General features: G+C 43.6%; 1 protein-coding gene across 3 annotated transcripts in view; it reads right to left on the bottom strand.

Moving 5' to 3' along the window:
* Window positions 1–135: 135 nt before the first annotated feature.
* cbfa2t3 (CBFA2/RUNX1 partner transcriptional co-repressor 3) overlaps window positions 136–15481 on the bottom strand; it is a 55990-nt gene continuing 40644 nt past the window's right edge. For 2 of the 3 annotated variants that reach the window (XM_067400230.1, XM_067400232.1), the window contains exons 3-12: window positions 13677–13918; window positions 13487–13576; window positions 10619–10800; window positions 8991–9271; window positions 8619–8704; window positions 7345–7573; window positions 6489–6557; window positions 5821–5874; window positions 3465–3655; window positions 136–3052 (exon numbers count right to left, since the gene is read on the bottom strand). In XM_067400230.1, coding sequence (XP_067256331.1) covers window positions 2714–3052; window positions 3465–3655; window positions 5821–5874; window positions 6489–6557; window positions 7345–7573; window positions 8619–8704; window positions 8991–9271; window positions 10619–10800; window positions 13487–13576; window positions 13677–13918 — 1763 coding nt within the window. In that variant the 3' untranslated portion in view covers window positions 136–2713. The remainder of the gene's footprint in view (window positions 3053–3464; window positions 3656–5820; window positions 5875–6488; window positions 6558–7344; window positions 7574–8618; window positions 8705–8990; window positions 9272–10618; window positions 10801–13486; window positions 13577–13676; window positions 13919–15481) is intronic. The other variant, XM_067400231.1, reaches the window with a different exon arrangement.

Genomic DNA, 15481 nt, shown 5'->3' with positions numbered 1-15481 from the left:
TGCTAGTGGTTTGATTCTCCAAGCACAAAATGTCTTGGATTTGTTTACAGGAGGTAGCTAGTAGGCAAGGAGAGGATGGTTCATCAAAATTCCTCCTCAAAATGGAGGGAGAGAGAGACTCCTACTTCATCAGACTGTTGTTTTAGTAGCCCACTGGTTTAGGGTCATGTGTTGCTGATATTTTCAGGATGAGTTCATGTAATACTTTAGAAATCCATTAACAATCGAATATGCCATGTGACAAATTAAACTATCAATGCTTAAAGCAACAACAAAATAGAATGAGCAACAAACAGGCCTTTCAAGTTTGGTCCATATCAGAGGTGCGCCACGTAATCAGCATTATAAATTAGCTGGCAGAAATTCAGAACTGACCAAAACAAAGGCTGTAAACAGGGCTGCAAGTGTAAGCTAGTGCCAGAGCTTGATCTTCTATTGTTGTTTTCCAGATTACAATAAATATGATTTATGTTTGGTACTATGTTGTCCTGTTGTCAAATCTGCAAGTAAATCTGGGAACTTAAGCAAAACCAGTTGAGAACCATCAATAGTGTTTGCTTGATTCTGGTGTCAGACACTTGGACTATGGACAATCAAGGGTTTGGTTTTGTGATTGTATGTGCATGCATGTGTGTTTCTGTGTGCAAATTACACATTGGACCACTGCAGTGACACTTTGGCCCAAAGGATGGCAATGTTTCACACAGATTCTATACCAAATCCCAGTCTGGGAACTTCTCAGTGGGACAAGCTAGGTCAGTCTATTGTGGTTTGGCGTGTCTTTGAAGCGATGCCGTTTGCGTCGACACGCTTATGGCTACAAAAGCGCCTCACTTGAAGCGTCCGTCAGCAGAGTCCTCTACACGAGCAGTGATGTGAACACCTCTTCCTCCGCCGTTACAACAGACGTTGTAAAAATGATCAGTCAGACAGAAAAGATTTAAATGGAGAGAAATTATGTTCTAGACATTATACTTTAAAGGTTTCTGTTATTTGGCAAACTCATTTTTGGACCTCTTTTTAAATACTATGTACATTCACATTAATTTACTGTGGTAATTTTAGATATATTTATATGTATATTTATATTATAAGGTACCCTAAGGGCCGTTTCTGAGGTTCCATTCAGTAGCTGAATTCTCGTTCCATATTGCACCTCCGTTCTCTCACTGTCTTACAATGCGAGCAATATAAAATATTCTACATGAGGATTTTCATCATCAATATTGATACAACAAATCAAACAATAGGTACAACACAGCTTCTCCCCCATTAGAGTGTCTTTTTCCGTCCAATGTTCGGCTGAAACCTAAAAGAAGACAAAGAAAGAATCGCGTTCCTCATTCTGAGTACGCACACAAGCAGATATTGAAGACAGAGACATCCAGAAACAAAGTAATATCTACAAGCAACGTTTGATCCCTTCATGGATATCTGCTTAGAGCTTCTGTCAGGAGACAAAAGGGATGAACACATAGAGAATGGGGGGAGGTAGAAAGAGCGAGAGAAAAGAGAACCAAGTCTACGCCAGTCTCGTGAGACTCTACAGTCTTGTCATGCTTTGGAAAACGAGGGAGAGTGAAATCGTACAACAAAATGAAATGTCTCAGCATTAGGAAAACCAAACGAAAATGTTTCAGAAGAAAAGGCTCGTTCTTAGTGTACAATCCATTGAGGTTTTTGGCAATTCCGTTGCCGTTCATCCTTCATTTTTTCTCTTTTCGTTTACTAATCCTCGCCTTTTCTTTCGTTTTCATGTCATTTCTCTTTGCGGCAGACTGGGTGACGTGCTTTAAACATCCCAGGTGCGACCGTCCATTGCCGTAGAGATGGATCCGGGCTAAAGTCTGTGTTCCTCAAGGTCAAGGTGGGCACAGTGAAGGTTTGAGTGTCTAGTCACCATGCCACCTCTCCACAGCCTGTGGAACTCTGGGCTGGCTTTACTGCTGAGGAGGTGAAGTTGTTTGCGTTTGGTTACAAGATGAGTGCTTCTTAGTAACTTTGGCAGTGTAATAAAAAGGTTTGGATCATGTTCTTTTTTGTTTTCACTTAAAATTCATTTGGGTTCACGTCAGTACAGAGAGGTGAGTCTGGTGTAGATTTTCTTGGCTCGCTAGCAAGGTAGTTAACAGGTTCTTCTTCTTATTATTATTATCATCATCATCATCATTATTTCTTTTGGATTTTTGGACATTTCTTTTGTTTTAATTAAAGCCAAAAAATGAAATGCAATGCGTCATGTTGTGAGGAAGTAGCTCTGTGATGGAAGCTTTCTGAGTGCCAACGTGCTCTTGTGGCGCCTTCCTGTCCAACCTACATACATGTAGTCCCACCTGGGTCAGGACGTGTTCAAAGTATGGCGCCACTCCAGTTCTCAGAGAGCACATCTCACTTAAAGGGTGTAGGTTACTGAGGCCATGCCTAAAACTTGTGTAACTATACGTGTTTCCCTGGCTTTCTTGGTGGAATCCAGTATTATAGACCCTGCTCATGTTGAGTTTAGCACAGTAGACCCTTTTGTGAAAGAATCTAAGCTTTGATGGAGTTTTTTGGAGATTGAGAAAACAAGAGCTTAACGTAGATGTGAAAGCCAGGTTGCTGTAGTTCAGAGGAGTGTTAAGTATGGTGGAGGTTCCTCAGCTTGTTTTGGATGAAGGATGCTGTAGCAGCAGTAGACGTGGCTGGGCGGGGGTTAGGTTTTGGAGTTCATCAGTCAGCGGGATGAGGAATCCATCAGGGCGGGTGTTGCTGGAGTGGTTGAGCGAGAAACACTGCTGGAGCTCGCTTCCTTAGGACTGCCACTGCTGCTGGTTTGCCCAACCAGGGAAAGGGGTCCTGGAGGGGTGTTCTCCGAATGTGTGGGGGGTGCACTAGACGAGGTGGAGGTGGTAGATGGTGTCCCAAGTGGCACCCCACTACTCCCAGGCAAGCCCTGGCTGCAAACGTGATGGTGCTTTTCCCAGTCCTTGTGCTGGCAGAAAGAGCCACAGTAGCGTGCGGTGTTGCATCCGCTGCACGTCTCGCTAGCCTTGCGACCACAGTTCCAACAGCTCTGCAGGAGGGACACGGACTGTTATGATTGCCAAACAAATAAATATCAATATCTATGCTATGATAAAACAATGTATTCAAACACACATTACAGTACCTTAGGAGAAGCCACACCTGCCAATGGCCGGTGACTTAAGAAATTGTACTGGCCATAAATATTTTTTTTACCGTTTTTTTGCAAAAACAGCCAGTTATGACACCAGAATTTTAGATCGCAGTGAAAATTCACAATTCTCTATTCCAATTTTAATACCACCATTAAAACTACTAGCCTAACAAATATAAATTTAAGACTTTATCAAAGACAAGTAACAGTAGTTTTCAGGTAGAGGCTTTGAATAAAGTAATCAAGCAGGGTGACTGCTTTAGTATGCTAGTCATCATTTCAAACATCAGTTATGTGTGGTACTTACTTCACTGGAGTCCTCCTGCTGGTTAATGACAGTCAGTGCGTCCTCAGAGGCCTGTCTCTTAGCCTCGGCCAGAGCTCTCTCCATCTTGGAGCGCTCAGCGGAGATCATCTCGTGAGCTTTCCTCTCAGCATCTGATACCGCCTTCTGCAGCTCCGACATGGCTTGCCTCTTCACTTCATTTACTGCCTCCTCTAAAAATAAGAAGGGAATATCAAGAGAAAAAATGAGACATTATCCCTGTAGACCACTGCTGTTCCTCTCAACATCCTTTATTGAGGCACTCAAAGCTTTCAGCTTGTTTCATCTCTCTAAGCAGATGTACATCATCCAAGATTTAAAACATTCTGTCAGAAAAATAAGCTATTAATAATTGATCCAAACGACAGTGGTTACAATTATTTCCAGTGTTGATAGGCAGTAGACATCTCGAAAGGTTGTTCACAAGCTTGCCTATTTACCTAACAGTATATGATTAAATATTTCATATTTTTCACTAAGTGGATAAATGGCACATGGCTTCAATACTGAGGCTGAATCACTCCGTTTGTGGCAAACCTCATTCCACAAATGACATTGTTTGTGAGTGTGCGTATATCCATGTGTTTTCAGGACATGCAGGTGCGAGTGTGTACGGATGTTGTCTAAAATATAAATCTAACACCTGACTCTGAACATTAGGGTTCCTTGTGCTGCAGGGTCTTTCCTTGACCTTTTTAATGTGAACATTTAACATAAGCTCTGAAACCTACTGAGCTAGGTGACCTAAACCACATTTTAAGGCACATTCCCAACGTAAAGGCTGACAGCCACAGCCACATATTCTGCCTTGAAAGATAATCTGTTTAGGCCAAAATCTAATGCAGCATTGCATCATTTGCTGATTGCACACAACCCCAGATTGCACTGTGAAAAATAATGATAAACATTGATATATCACATTTATGATTAATTATTTTACCCAGTATTTGCATGTGCAACGTATTTGCTTTTTTGTGATTCTTTTATTCAATTTGTTGATTCGCATGCACCATACATAAAGAGTTACTTATGTAGAGTCTTTAAAAACAGTCACTTGTGAAGTTCCATTTATGTTAGAATTAGGAGGTACAGCTGCCTACACATATGAGGCAGCTTACAAGATTTGGGAGAAACTACTGTTGTGTGGGGTTATGGTTTAGATAGTATGTGGATGATTTCAGAATATGTCAGGATATTATGTGTATTGCTGCAGGGTATATACACACACACACACACACACACATTATTGCAGATTTTTCATATGTCTGGGCTTTACAATCTTTGCCCCATAGTGTGTTTACTCTAGAAAGCTGGTTCTGAGGAGCCCAGTCATAAATATCTGTCATAACATACCCTCCATTCAATTCTCTATAGAGTTCTGCCTCAGGCTACTGACTGACTGAGTGTATGTGTGTTTTCAAATCTACATCACTACTGTCTCAGCTGGAAAGCTAGTTAGTATTCAGTTTGTTCTCTCCGCACCTCCCACACACATCTCCTCATTTTTTTTCCCAGTGCCTTCATTCTTCACTTCTTTGCTTTTCTCTTCATCTTTTTGGTTCTCGCCAATTTCTCTGTATCTTTGAAAACACTAGACTGCTTAATCAGACTCAGAGAATGCACCACTAAAATTAGTTTGCAAATTTAATTAATTTTTATCAAGGAGACTTGGGAGCAGATGCTAGAGCAATTGGCACATAATGGAAAACATGGGGCGGCAATATTAACGTTTTAATCCCACAGGGATATGTCAGTTTTCAAGGTTTTTTCTTTCTGCTATTCTCTTGCATTATTTTCAAAGACAGTTTCAGGTCTCACCAAAGGCAGAAGGACATCCAAATCTAGACACTCACAGGTAAGAAAATTCATGTTTGACATCCCTTTAATATCTAAATTATTTCTCCCAGACAGCAATGAATAAGTTACCAGTTTCTGAATTTTTTCTCCTATGAAAAAGACCCTAGTAATCTCACTTTTTTTCAGTTTACCTCTGGAAATTTCAGAAAAGACCTGTCAATGCTTCAAACTATGGTCAGATTTGCCAGCCAAATGTCTTATGTATATAATTTCAAGTTATCATTTTTTAAACATTTTTCACCAAATTCTTCCAAGACTGATTTGTCTGAGCTATGCTATCCACATTAATGTTATAGTTCTGTACTCTTTTTGCATGTTAATGACTGCCTCATTTGTTTGAATGAGAGATCTTAAGAGAAACACCTGTGAAAAAAATTGACTTAGAGCTCCATTAAGTCTTCAGGGCCATCTATACTATAAATATAATGTAAAAGATCAGGCTGATTTGTAGTACAGGTGTAATACGGGTGCTGTTACTCACCCTGCTTGTTCTGAAGTTGCTTTAATGCTGGCGAAAGCGGGATACTTGTAGAACCTGCATGAAAAACAGCTGCAGTTAAAAGAGCTTTTGTCACAGTGAAAATGCAGCTAAGATTTGCAGACAACAGCAGCATCATTCCGGCATAAATAATTAACGGCATATTGATTTTACTCAGCTGTAATGTTACTGGTGTGGGTCACAGTTAATAAGTGCCCTTTGATCTCTGACCTTTGGGCAAGTGACACCACCTGTGCTCTGGCTGACCTCATCAGTATTATGTGTGACCTACATGGCAAGGAGGGCAACCAGGCTTATGTACAGCCCCCTTAGCCTTTTATAATAAAATAGACACATTGAACAAGAACAATCCAGCCATGTTTTCCCTCACTTTCCTTTCTTTCTCTCTTTGGGCAGAGTCAAGTTTATTGGCCCTACCTGTGCTGCTCTGCTGTTGACTGCGGCAGGTTACTGCATTCTCACTGCAGCTTTAACTGCAGTTGTCTTTCATGGCCATGACAGATGGAGATCTCTTAACGCTAATGACATTCTATGGCCTCCTGGTCTTGCATAACTACAGCTGTGAGGCCCTGCAGGCCAGTTGGCATATGTTTGTGTACATGTGTAAGGAGTAGGTGACTGCAAGTAATTCATTGTCCAGATGCACTCACCAGCCTTTCGCCAGATCTCCTCGGGCAGGTAGCCTGAAGGAGGCCGGTGCAGGAAGTCTCTGTGGATTTCTGTAAAAGAGCATTAAAAGAGCGACTTGAGTTTACCTGGGTGAGAGAAAAGCTTCTTATCCTTCCTCAGCCATTGACAGTACCCAAAACAACTCTACTGATCATCTAAAATCCTGACATAATCTTGGAGGTTGACAACCATGTCCTTACCAGGTGTGACGCACCCTTCCCTAATTACTGCAGTCTCAAAAAGCAACAATTTTGTTGGCTGCTTGGTTTATATTTCTGTCTCATTGCACTAGGTAGCACTAGGTTGTCCCTCATAGTGCTACTATAAACATTGAACATGTTGTGACTGGCAGAGCCATGCAACAGTTTTGCTTTCAATGAACAGAAAAATTACTTTGCTGGGAACTTTGTGTCATGCCTGCTTAGGACAGAGTTTCCCAAACCAATTCTCAGGAACCTACAGTACTGCATATGTCTCTCTTATCCGAAACCTCCTTTAAATCATAGATCACAATATTAATGACCTGTTGAGTGGAATCAGGTGTGTTAACTTACAGAGAAATCCAAATGTAGTACTGTGGGTTTCTAGGAACAGGGTGGGTTAGGACATGGTGTGACAGACAGGAATTAACTGGCGCATGCCCTGGCTCTAGACAAACTGTAAGGTAAGTGGGCTAAATGTGGGATCACATGCCGACTGGTCCTACAAAAAAAGATTAGATTTTTTTGGTATGTTGGCTGATGGAAACCACTTGTGTCTGCAGCTGCTAAGAATGTGTGAGACATGCTGCGTGCCGAGCATCTGCGCCAGCGGCTGCATCTGCAGCGGTGCATGTACCTAGCGGCTGTGTGTCGCTGCTGTTAGAAGTGTTGGAGGAGGAAGAGTTGTGGTGGGGAGGAAGAGGAGGAGGCCGCTGGGCGGAGCTCCCACCTTTTTTCATATCCTCCACGTCGCTATAGCGACGGATCCAGTGGTTCATTTCCTCACGGTCCGCCTCCTGGCAGCGTCGCAGCACGGTGAGCGAACGCCGAGTCTTCTCCACCATATCCATGATACAGTTCAGCAACTACAGAGATGAAGAGAAAGAAGGGGATGGGAAATAGTGGAAAAGGATGTTATATAGCAACATTAGACCAGTTACATCTCAAAGTCCACAAAGCACTTTCTTTGACACTTAATAATAAAAAAAATATGCTGTTTTATTTGAAGGTCTGATGCAATAGTGAGCAGCACAAACATGAGATATTTAGAACACTTTTTGTGAGGGTGTGTGTTTAATCCAGTGGTGCAGTGAGCGGTTGAGTGGTTAAGCAACAATAGCCCTGCAACAGCTGTGCTGCCAGTGGAAGAAGCCAAAACACTTAATTCTTCCCCTATGCTTCTACACCCTTCTCTTTTCCTATTTCCTCCCATCTTCCACACTACCCACCTCCCCTCGACAACATCTCCCCTCATCCATGTGATGCCATTCTTCACTCCTTGAGTATGTTGTTGGCTGTATTTATTTCAGATTTGGATGCAGTCCAGAATAAGCCTGATTCCACAGACTGCAGCCCTTGTCTCAGCTGCTCTCTCCAGTGGGAACGTCCTCCGTTGGGTTCCTCACTCCATCTGTGGCCTTTTTATTCAATATGTGTTTGAGTGAGTGTAGGTTTGTGTAGAGGCAGGGGAGGTAACAGTGTGGTGAGCAAAAAGTGAAATAAAGGCCTTATTGTCATTCAGAAAAGGTCTGAATGAAGTCATCTACCATCAGGTATCCATCAATTATTTGACACAGGTTAAGTCTGTCAACATCCCCTCCACTGTAATATTCTTCTTTTTCATCCCTCCCATACTTTCCTGTGTCCATAAGTTGAAGTATCAGGACTTGGACTACCAAATAGCAACTGGTGGACCTGGTTTTGACTTGGTGCACCATCTTGGTCAAGTTGGTTATGGTTGTTAAACCACCTTGGACCAGCAATCAGTAAGCCACCATATTTCATAAACTACAGTATCTTGATCACATTAATGTGCTATAACTTGTTTTCCCCCAGCAGAGTTAACAACTCTCTTGCTTTTGCTGTATGTATGAAAGATGATAAAGGAACAAAGCATCTGGTCACACATACGTTATCGAGGTGCTTCCATTCCTCAGCCCACTCGCGGTCTGTCAGCCGATGATCAATCACTTCCTCTTGACGTGCTCCATGCACGGCTACAACAGAAACACAGCACCACATTAGCATACACACTAACACGATAGAGAATCCTGCAATACTGCAATGCTCTGCATTCCTGCCATTACTTCTGTGATTGGAAATACTCAAACTATAAACCAGTTAAAAGCCTGTTTGAATTTGCTGTAAAATATGTACCTGTGACTGTGCATCAGTTCTTGTTTAAAGCATTGTGGCTAACAACACTACTTAACTGTGGTAAATAACTGTAAACAAGGCCTCAAGTAGTTTTGGTTTATTTTACTATGGGCTACACCATCTGACCTGATTGCCGGTGACGATCACGGATGTCTCTGTGCTCTGCATGTCTGTAAGCATCTCTGTAGTGGTGGGCGAGTGCCATGTCTTCCAACCGGTAATGCTGTGGGACAGGAGGGTTAGGATGTGGCAGGCCATTGGGTGGGTGCGTCGGTAGGCCATTAGGGGGCGGATGTGCAGGTAAGCCACTGCTGGGGCTGAAGCGCTGACTGGGGCTCACTGTGCATGGACGTTTGGCCAGGTGTTCCGGGTGCAAGCCATCCCTGTCCCCTGCGCTCTCTTTGGTCCTGTTAGAAAGAATGTAGAAATGATTTTAGGATATTTCTAAGAGGAAAGAAAGCCATTGATAGTTTTGCATTCTTGCAGTCTATCCCATCCCACCTCCCTCTTACTCTCTGCCAGTCCACTCTTGTGTCCAAATGTTGAAGACAGCTGTGAGCCATATGTGGACTCTAGCCTTCATATACCAAGAAGCGAAGTTAAATCCCAACCCCTTAATCTTTCCCATTCTCACCCGTTTCTCTCTCCCTGTCTCTCTCCTGAACTGCTGTACTGTGAGAGCTGCTCCCTTTGGCAGATGTTCAGTGACACTGGCGTTTTGGAGCCATCTGGCTGGCCTGTGCTGCAGTGTTGATAATAATCTGTTTAGCTGAGTGCAGCAGCCAGGCATTCAGGGCTAAAGCTTCTCTCCCTTCTGCTTGCATGAAATACATGTGTGTGAGGAGTGTGCATGGACTGTGCAACCTTGTTTTCTTGCACTTGAGAGTAGAGTGCAGTTGGCTCAGACATCTGACTCTGGCTGCATATACGACACCCCATCATGCCCGCCTCCGCAACCAACCAAAAAACGTCCAACCTTTTGCAGAATTTCTGCGGTTGTGGCCAGATATCCCACAAATCAAAGCAACAGCTGGGGCTCCCACCGTGATATGGTAAGCCTAGGGTTCTGAGATGGAGGTGTATGGATTACGGTAGGGGATTGCCCATTCCTCTACCCCCACCTCTCTCTCTTTTTCTCTGTCTCTCTCTCTCTCTCTCTCTCTATTCATCCCTCCCCCCGGATCAGTTCAAGCAGGGGTTCAGCAAGATCACCATCTGGACACATCGCTGACATATGGGCAGCTACCAGGGAACTAACAGGAGACAGTGCGGATGAGAGAGTAGAAGAAAAACAAAAGGAGACAAACAGGAATATTGGTGCTTCAAATCCCACTGTTAATTTTTTGATTGTCTAGAGCACTAGATTCCTCACCATTGTATGTGAAGAGAATGGGCACTGTTGCTATGCACATGCTTTTGTGTGATGTTAGAGCATCTCAGTCTGTTCCTACTCCACAGGCAGCTGGCAGCACCTGGCAGACATGCCACTCACACTTCCACCTTCCCTCTACCCTCCTCAGTGTCTCTTTCTGTGTGGCTTAACCTTTCCACACCCTCTGCTCATTACATTGAGTGTGTGTGCATTTCAAAGCCAGACAGGAAGAAGTATGCCCAGGGCAAGGTTGTGTTGACATTTACCGTAGCTGTCTACATTTTTGCCTTTTGCTTGACTTTGTAGGTATTTATGACTCAAGGTATTTGTTATGAAAATGGTACACGGAAAGACAAGTTTGTGTGTGTTAAAGTGTGTGTACCTGTCCGGGGTACGTCTCTTGCCATGTTCGTTGAGTTCCAGCATGATCTCGGAGGAGTCCAGTGGAGAGCTGGCGTTGGCATCCAGCAGCAGCTGTTCATGCTGGGCCAGATACTGTGCTGGGGTCTGCTTTGCCATCCGAGCACAGTGAAGCAGCTCCCTCTGCAGGAGGGGCAAGTTAGCCTGCAGGACAATAAGAGAAAGAAAATGTGGGAGAAAGCATTTTCTTCTTCTAATAAAAACACTAGCTTACACCAATAATAATAGTCTCTCTCTACAAGGTGGATAGTGCTGGTTTGGTGCTGGTCTAGCCAATGGACCACTAGCAAAACCATTCTAGTAAAACTGGTTGACCAGAAAGTTGGCTGGTGAAGCTAGTTAACTAAAAAGTCTTGGTAGTTAAGCTATTTAATAATCCTGTTATGGATACTGGCAGGTTTATGCTGTTTAGTCCTAGTTTGGTAGCTGCTGGTTTGTGATTTGCATTATTGTTTATTGTGAAAGATGAACAGAATATCTTTCAGCATAAAATAGTTAATATAGTAAATCTTGTTGGCTAAGCAAGTTAAGATTTCTAGTGGGGAAAATAATTGGGTTATGCTGGTTTGGTACTGGTCTAGTTGGTTTAATAATAAGATTAACTATAATGTTTGTTTTTCTGGTAAGATTAGTCAAGAAGTCTGGTAGGGACATCAACATCTGAAGCTGGAGACCAGTATCCAAAACACAGCATATGCTGGTGACCAGTTATGTTGGTCTTTCAATATGGTTTGTGGTAAGAGAGAGAGAGGATGAGATAAAACAGACACTTTCTCTGGCCCACCATGTGTTTGTGCCTTGCTGAGGTCTGCACTAGGAGAACTCTGCTGCCTCTCTCTCACCCTCTCTTTCTTGTTGTCTTTTTCTCTTTGGCTGTCAGTATAACACTACACAGCTGGCTGATGATACAGATGTGTAACATCAACACTCTGCAGGCCTCTGACAGCAGCCTGTGAGCAATGTGCTGGGTGCCATGTACCACAGTGCTCTGCTTTGAATAAAACACTCACACTATGAGATATGTCTTGTGTAGTCTATATCTCACTAACACGCGTAAATGCATAGTGGAAGACTTGGGGGTGGGTGGAAACTTTCCAGACCAAACATTTCCATTTTGTGGTCAATGGATATATTAACTCTCTACAACCAGTTATGGGTGATACATATGCACTGAAATTTTGAGTTTTAAGTCTGTGGATGTGTGTAGTGGCTGGCTTGTGGCCCCTTTAGTACTAGAACATTCTTTCAGCACCCAACAGTTTAAATCTGTGTTATCACTATATTTCATTGCAGTAGTGCGTTGTGTGCACATTTTCATGTCAGTGTATTTACATGTCTTTTAGGTGTGGTAATCTTTAAGCGCTGCACAACTAGAATTGGACTTTTATGGAGTCACAATGCTGCGTATTCCGTTTGGCCACAAATCTTTTTTTCGACAAAGTATGCAGTTGGAATTTTTAGTGATTTAATTTAATATTCTTGTTATGTACTTTTGTGCATCAATGCAGAGTCATTTGAGAAAGCATCTCAATGCATCAGAGAATCTGTTTATGTGTTTGAGCCCTGGATCTGTGTGATGTCTGAGGACAGAAAGGGATCAGCATAAAGACAACAGCGGCAGAGCAACGGAAAGCTGTACTGCTTACAGCACCCACTGCAACATCTGCCAGAAAATCTTCTTTGGCCCACACCACTCCTCTCCACTCTGGGTAAACACAAGTGTGCCAATTTTAATGAATCACAAATGATGGCCATATGGAGCACTAGATCAGCACAGACCAGCTACAGCAGAGCAGGGAGGGGGGATTTAGAAGGAGCTGTGGATGCTTTATCAAATGGACTTCACTCATCTACACGCACAGAAAACCATGCATCCGGGGTTAGGGAAATACTGAGTGAGTCTGTTCACATGTGTGTCGATGCTGGCCGCCATCCATCTACCTTCTTTTTGTTTGTCACTTTGCCTGTCTGTCTCAAAGTCCCAATACCCTCCCCCTCCACCCCTTCCCATATGGTGCACCATAAGGAAGAGCTCCTCATACAGATACAGAAAGACTTTAAGAACTCTGGCGGAGTAGTCTCAGCTTCAGACGGCACGCCCACAGACTGTTCACCCACCATCTGATTCATATTGCACAAAATGGAACTTGATTGACTGGTTTTACGCACTTTGCAAGAGTCAAGTTTTTAGGGAAAAGTTTTCAAATCTGCCAGGAAACAACATTCCCTGGATGCAACAATGAGCACTTCCAAAGTGGACCTCTGAATCGCTGGATAACCTTTGCAAGGATCAAATCTTTAATGATATGCAAGAATTTGTTTGTTCCCTGCTGAAAAATCCAGCTAAAACCAGCCTAAGCTGGTTGGCTGGTCTTAGCTGGTTTAAGCTGGAAGTAGCTGGATTTAGCTAGTCTCCCAGCCTGTCTTAGCTTGTCAAGCTGGTCTCCCAGCCTGGGTTAGCTGGTGTTCAACTGGTTTAAGCTGGTCTCCCTGCCTCCCAGTATCCTTGCTAATCAAAACCCCTCTAAAACCAGCTTTGACCAGGCTGGGACACCCACATTTTTTTCAGCAGGGTTATTAGAAAGTAAACAAGATATCCTTGACCTGTTGCACCTGTTTATTCTACTTTGCTCTCAGAAATGTATATGATTTACCTGCTCCTAAAGTGTACTAAAATGTCGCTTTATAGTCAGATGGCCCTTTCCTTACTACGGGAGGCAATTCATGGAACTCAATGCAGTGTGAACCTAACTTTATCAATAATCCAAATTGTGGATACTCAAGATTGCTGAAATTGAAGAACTATGTATGTTTTTGTGCCTGTTCTTACCTTGAGAAATGGAATGACAAAGGGACGCAGGGGAAAGTTTGTGGCTTCCTGAAGTTTGGAGTGGAACTCTTCAATGGTTAGAGTTGAGTTCTGATAAGATGGAAAGAGCAATACATTTAACACCCAGTAGAGAAAAAAACTGGAGACAACACACACAGTTAAAGGATAAAGAGAGCCATCAGACACTCACCACTAGCCCCAGCACCAGGCTGCGTACGCGTTCTCCAATCTCGGGTGAGATGTCGTTGCCAAACTGCTGTAGTGTGGTGAGGAAACGCTTAAGCTTACAGAGTTGTCGGGCTCCACAGGCAGGCGGGAGCTGCTGGGTTGGTAGGGAAGCTGTAGAGGAGGTGGCTGGTCCATTGCTGAAGCCGTTGGGGGTTGAGGGAGCTCCGTTTAGCGTTGTGGGTGAGTGACTGCTCCCGTTCAGCACTGAGGAAAGAGAGCCACTGTTTGTATTAGCATCGTTTAAGATGCGCAGAGCTCCTTTGCTCTCTTTTTTATCCATCTCAGTCCTGGAAAGCCCACTCCAGGAACCTCCAACATAGCATGATGAGGGCACATGCATTCCGAGAACAGCAAAAGAACAAACTGAAACTACAGATACACTGTGACAGTATTGCAGCACATTGCTCTGTATTCTTTGTTTCATTCTCTACACACTGCGAATGGGGCCATCAGCTACCTCTCGCACACTATCTCTCTACACGATATACACAGATGCCGCCCACCCGGTCTGTTGCTTCCCACTGCTCACCCACTCACTCACTAAGACACAACTATAAGAGGAACGTGTTAAAGAGGTCCCAAAAATAGCCCCCTGGACTGGGTTACTTTTATTCCAACAGCAGGTGTGTATCTAAATCAGGCTGTGCACATGTCTACCAGCTGAGAGCAGATTTGCAGCTTTCAGAGTCCAGGCCGCCCCATCCACACTTCCACTCCATCTCCACTTCTGCATCTCATCCCTCAACTCTTTCCTCTTCCTTCTGATAGTCGAGTGCCTTCTCCCTAAGAGTAGGGCTTCTGTTTTGTATTACCTGTGCCTGAAGCCCTGACCACAGATAAACAAACATTACTCGAGTAGTGGACACAGCGTGAGGGCTTAGAGTTACAGACCATAATCCTCTGGGACATTGGTAAGCATATGATTGTGCAAACACAGCTTGGAGGGTAGCTTTCCTCCAAGTTGGGAGGCATGTTCACACTGCTGGGTGTATGAGTGTGTGCATGGCTTCATGTTGCAGAACACAGGGTCTTTCATTTCGCTTGTGCCCCTTTTTATCTCGCCATTCCAGGCTGGACACATGTGGGTTTACCATGTGACTCCCACACTTGTGTTCTGGTTTTAGAGTGGCAAGCAGGCTACGCTACGACCCATGCAACAGGTGAAACAACAAGGCCTGTCATTGCTATATAGGGTAGCGAGATCTGCCAAGCTCCGCTGAGCCTGATGCTGCCCCCGTAAACAAATCTCTTGCTGTCTATCCTAAGCACTTGCACTCCAAGACAATGGCTCAACCTACCATACACAAACACTCTTAAATACACTTGCTCATGTTACAAGGGCATTCTGTGCTATAGGAACAATCTGCAATTCCAAAAAAGCGCCAATGGGAGTGGAAAGTTCTGCTTGTGATCTACTGACAATGGGCAAATTAAAGAACACAGACGCAGCCGGATCATTTCCATAATGACCAACGCAATCTACCAAGAGTAACGCAAATTAGCGTCTGGTTTAAGACATGCTTTGTGTGGCCGGTAAATAATGGTGCAAATACCAGTAATTTGACTACAAAACCTTAGTAAATCACCTTGCATGATTCATTTAAATACTCTCCTCCCATAAATTTTGCATCTGAAAGGGAAACTGCTACAAATGCATATGCACTAAGGTCAGACGCAAAAAATTACTGTGTCCATGCCTTTTCACTGCATGTCTTTAGTAAATCCTGACAGTAGTTTTTTAACGGCAAAAGAGGGTTTGCGCTGGCG

This window comes from Chanodichthys erythropterus, chromosome 11 (genome assembly GCF_024489055.1).
Source record: "Chanodichthys erythropterus isolate Z2021 chromosome 11, ASM2448905v1, whole genome shotgun sequence".
Classification (NCBI taxonomy): domain Eukaryota; kingdom Metazoa; phylum Chordata; class Actinopteri; order Cypriniformes; family Xenocyprididae; genus Chanodichthys; species Chanodichthys erythropterus.
Note: the sequence above shows the minus strand (reverse complement) of the source record. Positions and strands in the feature narration are given on the sequence as shown.